General features: G+C 36.5%; 1 protein-coding gene across 1 annotated transcript; it reads right to left on the bottom strand.

Moving 5' to 3' along the window:
• LOC109822543 lies at positions 4452-8347 on the bottom strand. The gene is made up of 8 exons (XM_020388762.1): positions 8166-8347; positions 7725-7758; positions 7405-7641; positions 6456-6545; positions 5641-5706; positions 5440-5531; positions 5105-5152; positions 4452-4776 (listed from the first exon to the last, which is right to left on the bottom strand). Exons 1-8 carry the CDS (start codon positions 8243-8245, stop codon positions 4659-4661), a joined length of 765 nt encoding a protein of 254 aa, XP_020244351.1. The 5' UTR covers positions 8246-8347; the 3' UTR covers positions 4452-4658.

The following is a 10912-nucleotide window of genomic DNA, read 5'->3' as shown; positions in this document are numbered from 1 at the left end:
TGTGTGCATAAAGCTTCATCCAATAGTTACATACATTATGATAACTGTGAATCCAAATAGGCAACACACGTTGTAATTGAGATATAGGTGGAGACTAAACAGAACGTGAGGGAGAGTGTTGGATATTAATTTACTATGCTTGTTATGCGACTTTCTTAGGTACCGTTTGACAAAGGGTTAAGTAAGGGGTTAATGAGACTTAACCCATTCTTAACCCGCCAATCACGAAAAATCTATACAAGGGTTAAAGTGAGTTAACCCTTCATAATTTGCTAAACATAAAAAATATAGAAGGGTTAAGCTAACCCCTCTAGATGGATTAAAATGAGTTAACCCCTCAAAATGAGGGGTTTACTAATACTCCTATTTAGAATGATTAAGAGTTAATCATTCTAATTATAAAAAAATAGTCAAAGTCATTGTTATTTCCAAACACTAAAACTGATCACAAGGACTAGAATAAAACTTATTTAATGTGTTAATAATTTAGTCTTTTAAATTATCGAATGAGTTAAGTACATTAATACTTCTTTTTAACCCCTCTTTCTTAACCTGAGATAATTTGTTGCCATTGCAATCTCCATAACTTCTTATACGTTGAGAGGACCCCCGTAGTTAAGGTGGGGTATTCTAAAATTAACCATTTTCTATTACTACATAGACTTTTTTTAATTAATAAATTCCGTGATACTTGACTAACTAAAAAAAGAAAGGTAAATCTCGTCTATGATTGGATACATAGGTGGCGTACGACATACACGGAAAAGCTTTAAAAAATTCTAAATAAATAAATTAATAAATAAAAGGGCAAATCTCACATAACCCACAATAATTTGGTTCATTTTGAGACGACGCATGAAAACTTTTGAAATCATCGCACGACATCAAAACAATTTTACAATGCACATTTTGAGGTAATATTTTTTTTTGCAACGCACATTTTGAGATAATACAAGGCGCGCGCCTGAAACGGGACGTACAATTTTTCCTCTTGTTCTTTTCAATTGTTATCTTCTTACTAATTGGGAATCCTAATAACCTGTTACCAAAACAAATTTAGAATCTTATTACCAAAACAGATTAGAAATCTCAATAACCAATTACTAAAACAAATTAGGAAACATATTAGGAACCTGTGATCCAATAATTCTCCACCTCGGCGAAGTTTTCCCAAAACTAAGCCGACACCAATACCAACCAAACGTCTCACTTGTTACGTCCAGTACGAAGTAGAACAAATCCACGACAACGGACTCAATCTACAACAAGTCAAGAACCCAAACTAGAATACGAACAAACTCCAAATATTGGTATCAACTCACCAAACTGACTGCATCATAAATGACTATCTACGTATCCTCTTGCCCAAGGAATCAAACTTTCACGTAGTTCACCCAACGGCCTCCAAAAGCCCTCAATCAACCAGAAGAGTTCGCAACCCTTCTCCAACATCATCAACAAATCTGCGGCTGATAGCTCTCTTAATGGCCCCTAAAGTAAAACAATCTAAACACCTCCACCTGAGATGACCCAACGACCATAACCAAATGCGAACTATGTCCACCAGCTGCACTCGAATCCAAAACCAACTCATCATCTGCATCCAAATCCAAATGCTCCTCAAATTGTGTCACCTCAGCTGGAATCCCAAACAATGCAGTATGATTTAGAGTATGTGGAGTAATCTCCACCCAACGTGGAGTAGCATCATTCTCCACCCGCTACGATATCCCAACGATCTGATCAATACTATTCACCTTCTGAGAGTCGAATGTGACATACCTGCTCAGAACAAAATCAGAGTGTCCCAACTAATAACCAAACGAGCATCTGAATCCAAAATATGTAATCGGATCAAATCTCACATTCTCGATGTGACCAAATGCTGGGCAACTAAACATCCGACGCAACCCAAAATCTCCAAACGCAGCAGTTGGTAACCTATGAACAAGATAACCCAAATATGTCAAAACCCGAACACCAAAACCAATGCTCGACATCAAACGTCGATCCTCCTCTAGAAAGGAACGACCAATCAAAAATGTCATCTAATCTCGTTGTCCCAATGTTTCCTCTATAATGAAGTGTCTCCAACTGCTATGAGCTCTGCACAAACGTAAGAAATGGCCCTTACCAGAACTAGAACGACGGGTTATCTTTCTGCCAATACACTTTCTCCATCTGTTGTTGACTTATAGGACTTTATACCAACTGGACTTGGTTACAACCCACAAATACCTAGAACAATCACTAACTACGGAAACCAAATATCGATTACCTCCCAATGATGCCTCCTTGAAAGGCCCCCAAATGCCTGAATGAACACCACCTAAAAGACTCCTCGGTCGATGGATAGAAGTGTCAAACTCCACCTTGGTCTTCCTACTCATCCTAATGTGCTCAAAGGACTTCAATCTACATGTCAAAACACTCCTTAACAAACCATATACGGTATAACCAATCAAATATCTCAGCCTCAACAAAGACCACAGTCTAGCCAAATCCAAAGAAGTCGTCAGCTCTCTATCAAACACCGTGCTTCCAATCAAATAGTACAAATTCATCCTCCTGACGCCCACAATCATGGACCCAAATATGATATTCAAAGATGCATTCTCTAAGATCACCCGATAGCCTGTTGTCTCTAAAACTCCAAGTGAAATGATGTTCTTTTTCAACTGAGGAACGAACATCACTTCATCCAACTCCCGAATCACCCCGTTATACATCCTAATACGAACGATACTGATACCACCAATAGGGCATTCATGATCATTACCCATGAACATGACATCCCATCTTTCCAACTCTTGAAAGCTGGAGAACCAATCCCTCCTAGGACAAATATGATAAGAAGCATCCGAATCTAACATCCACTTTATAGAATCAGCAACACAAATTGACGATAGTGCTAATGAATAGCCCGAAGAATCCGAATCTGAATTGTCGTCACTAGCCTTGACAACATTCACCTCTGAAGCTTGAATAACTTTTCTCTTATTCTTCCCAGCTCGATCAACCAACTTTGGGTATTTGGCTTTCCAATGTCTATTATTTTTATAAAAGACACACTGATTCCTACGAACTATAGGATATGCTCCTCCAGACTGCTACCTCCTATTTTGGTTTGGATTCTTTGCTCTTGCGACCAATACTCCCGCTATCGGCTCAACTGAAGTTTCCTTATCATTCTTTCAAAACTCATAATTTACAAGTACAACGGTGACCTCACTATACGAAAGAGATGCCTTCCCATTAATAAGAATAAGAACGAATGCCTCATATTTCTCGTCGGGCAAAGAACTCAACAATAACAACGTCTTGTCCTCATCTTCAATCATCACATCTATATTCGCCAAAAATCCGCAAGAAGCTTCGTGTAGTGGTTCATGTGATCATAAATGGAGGTTTCTTTCTTCAATTGGAAAACGATAAAGCATCCTTTTCAAATGCAAATGGTTTTCTACACTCTTTATCAAATACTTACCCTTTAGGATCTCCCAAATCTTCTTAGCCGAAGTCTCATTGATCACATCATATTTTAAATCTTGAGTTAAATAAGATCTAATCACACCACACGTCGTTCGATTCATCTTCTTCCAAACATTCTCCTCAATGTCGTCCGGTTTCCCATCCAACTCCAAAGTATCCTCTAAATTTTACGCATTGAGCGCATCCAAGACTTCACATCTCCAAAGACCAAAATTATTTGTGATATTAAACTTCTCCACACCTATTCATACTTTGGACGATCTTCACGCTGGAAGTATCCTCCACAACTCCTCCTTTCTTGATCATCTTTCTCAAAACACCAACAAACAAAAGCGGAAAAAACAAAGAATAAATCCAAAATTAAAAAAGATAGTGTCTTTACCAAAAAAATCCCGTCTTTATCACCAAACGAAGCCCTAGATGAGCCTCCAAAACGATCTACTCTTTCAAATAGCCCAAGCGTAGCCCGAGCTCTGATACCACTTATTGTGCGCGGCGGAAGCCAAAACCAAACCGATGTGCTTCGAGAGACTAAATCAAACAAACGCCGAGAGAAGGCCAAACACAATCAAAATAACAGCACAAACACAAACAACCAATTTTAACATGGTTCGACAAGTTGCTTACGTTCACGAGGCAAGAAGGAGATATGGTTTTCACTAATAGAGAAGAAGAGTACAAACTGAGATTACAAAATCACACAAACTCACCAATTAATCTCACCAATAAAGTTCTAAATCTTTCCAAACAAAACTCTAACCAATAGCTCAGAAAATACCTCTTTTCTGTGCTCCAAATATCCCCGATTCGCTGTTCAATTCTCTCTTCCAATCCTTCCATATATATAGAAATCCTAAAACTAAAAACATACTAGGAATTTTAAAACAAAAAACAAAACAGATTAGAAATCCTAATAATCTGTTACCAAAACAGATTTAGAATCCTGTTACCAAAACAGATTAGGAATCCCAATAATCTGTTACCAAAACAAATTAGGAAACATATTAGGAATCTGCTATCCAACACAAACTTCAATGGGGAGAGAGCGAAAAGAAAAGAAAATTCAAAAACTAGATGCTAACAAACATAAACTTATCATTGTTAACGCCTGTAATACAATTCTACACTTTCCCTGTTGAGAAAATTGCAGTTTCATCCCTAACTTGCTAACAAGAAGTCGCGTAGGACTGTGGAAAGAATTTACTACAAGCTGAGTTCTTCGCCTTCACTATCAAACTGTACATGCCATAGCAAGGGATGTGGAACAACCCCATGGAAAAATACCTGTAAATTTAAATCACATCAGAATTTTATGCCATATAAACAAAAATGAAAAGTTAACTGCAGGTTCACCCCCGGTTTAGCCAGTTGCACCCCATAAACTATTTTATTGACGCTTACACACAGTTGAGTCTTGGATGACTTTGCTTTTCTGTCCGACAATTTAGAGGAAAAGTTCAGCCTTTTTGGCAAAATGGTAATTCTCAGCCAAGCGGGATTAAAAAAAAAAAATCTCATCTGAAGGTCATTGGGTGTCAGTGCTAAGAAAATAGTTTAAGGGGGTATCTCTGCAATTAACCCTTAAGGAAACGAGCGAGTAGCTGTTTCTTACCACAAAGGTGCCGACGGAGTATTCAGATCAAGAAAAGGATACGGCCACCTACAGAAGCAACACAAAAATTTACATATTAAGTTGAAACAAAGGGATTCAGATTCTCTCTGCCGATAGAAATAGCAATCGAGAGAACTTCCTCAATCATCATATACCATACACTTTCTAGTTCACAATTATAATTTGTCCCGAAGAATGAGTACATTTTAAGGAATATAGGGCTATGCTGATAATTATATTAGAAATTAATCAGAACCGTCTTGAGTTTTAATGAAAGACTATAAAAATTCCAGATTCAAGAAATAGAAAATTCTACATAACAACTAGATTCTTACTGTTGCAAGCCGCAAGCATGAAGGATCCACTGGAAAGTTAGATACGCGAAGGTCCACAGAATAAAATATGCCACCCGGAAAAATGGAAATTGCTGAAATACGAACCGAATTTACATTCAGTTTAATTTCAGTTTAATCTCATATGAGATAAAAGTACCAACATACTACAGATTACTTTCTTCAGTGAATAATTACAAGTACCTGTCTGTTGAGGGCAGTGTCAAGTAGAAGAAACACCACATTGAGGCTATGGAAGCTTCCTCTTACCTGCCGATAAAGAGCCATTTCACAAAAAGAATCTGAAAACAATTACTACGAAGAAAAAACTAAGAAAAGAAAAGAAAGGATTAAACTCTTATTTGTGCCATGTACCGATAATTCCAAATTGGAACCGTCAACTCTTAACACCAGTAAAGGTAAAACTAAAATAATGACCAAGTACTGAGATTTCAAACCTTAATTTAAGCTCTGGATGTTACCTATGCTGGTACTAATTTCTGACAATACTTATGACTATTCCTATTGCAGTTTTAACTCCTCATCAACTTGCTTCCAGCTAGTCGTGGACCTCCCAAAGCTCTTAAACTACTGCATTTGACAATTATACGTTACGAAGAGATGAAAATGTGCCATTCGAAATATAGTTAGCCTGTTATTAGAGTTTAGAACTGTATCAAAAGGCTTTTCATGAGAAGAATGAAGAGGAACATGATTAGCCCTCGGCATCATTTGATGAAAGCATTGAATACATTATATACATTCTATTTGCCGTTATGATGTGTGCAAAGTACTAAAAGAAATTCTTACGACTTTGACCTTCACAGTAAGTTATTTCTTTATTTCATAAAAGATGGAATGCCAACTATGAGAGAGAGTAGTTTGCATTATACTTGCGAGAAACAATCAACAATATGCAGCCCAGTGTAGAAGTAAGATATATAAAGGCTTAAAGGAACAAAGGCAAAAAAAAAAAAAATTTGAGGTCGGTTATAATATCGTCCAAGAATAGTACTTACAGGATTAATACTGAGATACTCAGGATCCGCAAATGGTACTAAAAGAAACCAAAAAGTTAAGTCCGTCAATATAGAGGCACCTCCACTAGCCTGTTCAAAAAATAAACCATCTCATTTATGCATTACTACATTATACTTGTGACTGAATCAAAAAATAACTGATACAGATACCATTAAAAACTAAAGGGGTAATTGCAGATAGCCCCACCCGTCACCCGATTGCGCATAGACCCCATGTAGTTCCATTGTTGCAAATAGATCCCCTGTACTATAACCAATTGCGGATAGACTCCCTGAAAGGTTTTTTATATTACTTTTTTAACCCTCAGGAGGTCTACCTGTTAAAAAACAATTTAATCTTTAAGAGTTAAGAAAAATTCACTCAAGGCGGTCTATTTGCACCAGTAGAACAAATTTTCACTGTAGACCCAAATGAACTTTTAATTACCAAAATCGACTGTTTTTTTTAATTATCAAAATCGACCCGTTTTATGCCACGTAGGCTTAATCCCGTTTCCTAATTAGTCGGGGTTGCCAACCCCGACTGTTTAGAAGTTGTTAAACCCAATTAGAAGCCTTAAAACCCAATTTGTAATACCCTAAACAGTTGGGGTTGGCAACCCCGACTAATTAGGAAACGGGATTAAGCCTACGTAGCATAAAACGGGTCGATTTTGGTAATTAAAAAAAAACGGTCGATTTTGGTAATTAAAAACTCATTTGGGTCTACAGTGAAAATTTGTTCCCAGTAGAACTACACGGGGTCTATCCGCAGCTGGGCAATTGCCAATAGTACACTGTACAGGAGGGTCTATCAGCAACTAACCAAAATTAAAGTACGACAACAACATCAAATTAAACAGGCAAGAGTAATCGTATACGATGAATAAACCACTGATAAGATCCATTACCCGCTAGAACAGAAGAAAAAAAATTAGAAAATGCGTACTTGATAAACAATTTGCATCGTGTACCCCCAAAACCCAGCCATTTGCTCATTTTCTCCTTGCTCGTGATAATTCTGCAATTTGACTGAGTTACCATTTTCATTAGTCCTTGATATCAACACCTCAGGTAGGTTTGCTTCAAAATCCCTCTCCAAAAGTCTTCTAGCCACCTCCTCGTTCTCAATGACATATCTTCTTGAATAAGTCCAGCAACCATGAGCCGATATTAAGGTTGCGATCTATGACGATAAATTCCATGCATTAGCATAAATGCATCATTTACTTGCATGCATTTTTAAACGAGAAAATCGCACAAACATACCAAAAAATAGATGATGACTAGTGTAAAAGTCCACCTGCAAATGACATAACCAGCAAAATAATCAGACCCAAGTAAGAAAATCACATTTTTTTCAATGCATTCTACCAAAATTCAATTCCAAGAAAAAATAATTTCCCATCAATCCATCAAACTTGCGCCAGTTCGAAAGCCACGATCATCAAAATTACACCTTTGACATCAACTGCTAATTTTCTCCTATCCCAAATTGATATTGATTTTTCCAGATTATTCCATATATTTTTTTGTCGCAGTTCATCAAAATTGCAAGATAGCTAATATCCAATAATCCTTCACAACCCCATCAAAAAATTGGACCAAATTGAAGAACTACGACCTCTAAAATCACACAATAACTTGAAATTTTTCATCAAGCCCACAAAATTAACCAAAAAAATATATATTTCGAGAGGAAATTCTCACTGAGTATAGAAATAGAAAGTGCTGGCTCCTCGATAAACAACCATCTCGATCAAGAGGTAGGACATTACAGCGCAAACCATGGCTCTGTAAGCGAGTAGCCAAAGCGGGTGCACCCGCTTCCAGCAGGGTTTCCATAGATCCGAAGACCTTATCGGATCCGGGTCGGATCTGAATATGACCGCAACCGCACGATGAGCGCGCATACAGCGACCTCCCATTGCGTCCAGTCGACGGGCTCCGCCATGGATTTGATTGAGAGAGAGGAAGTGGCGAATGGGTTTGGATTGTAATTATTAAAGTTTTTTGGGTCTCACAGCAATAAATGGGTCAATCTAAGCGGTTTACTACCCCAACCGCCTAAGTTTCTCCTTTTATTAAGCACAAAAAAAAATAAAAATAAAAAAAAAGGAATTTTATATTAATTTTTTATTTTTATTATTTTGGAAGAGGGGTTCATAGCCCTACAAGCTCCTACAAAGAAGCAGTCAACCTAGGCAAAAGAAGATCTAAACAACAAAATTATAATTTGGTGAAAATAAGTTTTACTAACACATTCTCTAAAACTCATGGAACTCGCATCCTATCCTCAGAAGAGGGATCACTCAAGAGGACAGATCTGATATCACGGCTCTTCTTTTTCACTTGGAGTCTTTCTTACTTGCAGGAACCACTATCCACGATAGCATTTGGTGGTCTCACCACTCGAGTTTATTCAATCAAATCATTCTATTCTACCACCGACTTCACAGGCATGACCTCCCCTCTTTACAACTTCATTTGGAAACCTCCTATCCCCCTCAAAGTCAAGGTCTTTTTTTGGATCCTCAACAAACAGAAGCTGCAAACTAGAGAGAACCTAGCCAATAAAGGATGGAACGGAGACACTAGTTGTCCCTTATGCAATCAAAGCATTGAGTCGCATGATCATCTGTTCATCATTTGTCCATTTTCATCATCAGTGTGGACTATTCTTCTCCCTCAAGTGCCTATAGACCAATGGCCTCAGAATCTGGATCTTTTCATCTCTATCAAAAACAATACATGTTTCAGTTACAACCTTAAAGTTCTCTGTAAAGTCATGCTCCATTGTTTTTGTTGGTGGATATGGAACAACCGCAATAACCTCATTTTTAATGATATTCAAGTCAACAATCAGCAACTAGCTTCTAATGTAGCAAGATATATATTTTTTGGACAGGAACATCAGCCAATAGAGTTTCCAATAGACTTCACAAGGCTGCCATCAACTTGGGGCTGGAAGAAATTGTAAAAACTGGTGCGCATGATGCTGTCGGAGATAATTTCTCGGCGGACCATTGATCTAAGAGTTTCTGCAGTGTTTCAGACAATCTCCATCTCTGTTTTCACTTTCTCTCCTCTTGTGTTTCGTTTGTTTTTTCTTTTGTGATGGTTTTTCTTTTGGTTTGTTTTCATATAGTTGACAGTTCAGCAGTGATACTTTTAGTTTTTGTATATTCCCTATTTTCCTTTTAATGCATATATGAACATGGTAGCTCACCCTGTTTATTTTCCTTCAAAAAAAAAAAGTTTTACTAACACATATTCCAGGAGTCCCGACAATAATCACCTCAAGCAGAAGTTTTTTATTTGGTCTGAAATTGAATCATTTGTTAAACTACATGCACAGATTTGAGCCCAGATATTATTTGAAAATATTTCATCCAATCACATAATCACTATTTCTCACAAAAGAAGTAAGGGTAACATACTAATATTTTCTCTGCAACTCAAATGACAAACGAGCTAGTTTAGCTTAAAATTTCATTTTCTGTTAGTCTCTTCGTTAACTAGTTTATTTATAATTGGAATATGTTTAATATAGTGAGGTTTTAGCAAGAAACAAAGTGTCATAATTTTTTTCTTCTAATTTACAGTGCGTATAAATTATTTCATGTTCGTTGCAACTCCCATCTTTATCATTCGTTTAATGTGGCTGCCCAATTAAGTTAGCATGACTTCTCTCAATGATATGTTTATAATTAAGCTAAAGATGATTATGGAGTTTCAAATAATATTTTCAAAGTGGAGAACATCTTTCTTTAAAGGAAAAATTACTTTAGTCTACTAATTAACGATTGGGAGGAATTTCCTTAAAATCCCTTGCACATGCCAATGAGATTTTAGATGGAACAAAACATGAGATGAAATTAAATATTGTGTTTAAAATTAAAATGAAATTGCTAAATCTAAAAGTTCATAGACAGGCTACGGATAAGCATCATGCGAAGAGAAAAAAATTAATAGTATGAAAGTATTTCTTTTGTTTTTTTACGTGTGTCATTTATGGTGTTGAAGATGGACACTATACATTGTAAATTTGTAATCAATCATGGGTTAAAAATGAAACTATTGATGAGATTTTATTTTATAACTCACCATTGTTCTTAAAAAAAGTTGGTTATTTACAAAGCAAAGGAGGTCATTTCTGTAAAAGAGATGGGTACTTACAATTAACAAATAATAAACATTATACTATATACTATATACTAAATTTAAAAAGGAAATGGGTAGTTCTTAGCCACAGTGACCGTTATTATGAGTAAGTTTTTTTGCAAAATATTCTCAAAAGTTAAATAGCTCAGATGGTTACAACTTTCAGACTAAACAAGCAAAATTAGCCTGCGCTATGCCGCGGCATTAGCTTGAAAAAATCACAATAAATAATGTTTTAAGTATTTGATTCAAAAACACATCATACTTCTAACCACTAAGAAAATATACCAAAT

This window comes from Asparagus officinalis, chromosome 8 (assembly GCF_001876935.1).
Source record: "Asparagus officinalis chromosome 8, Aspof.V1, whole genome shotgun sequence".
NCBI classification, from domain to species: Eukaryota; Viridiplantae; Streptophyta; class Magnoliopsida; order Asparagales; family Asparagaceae; genus Asparagus; species Asparagus officinalis.
The sequence above is the reverse complement of the archived record's forward strand: the minus strand, read 5'-3'. Positions and strand labels throughout refer to the sequence as shown.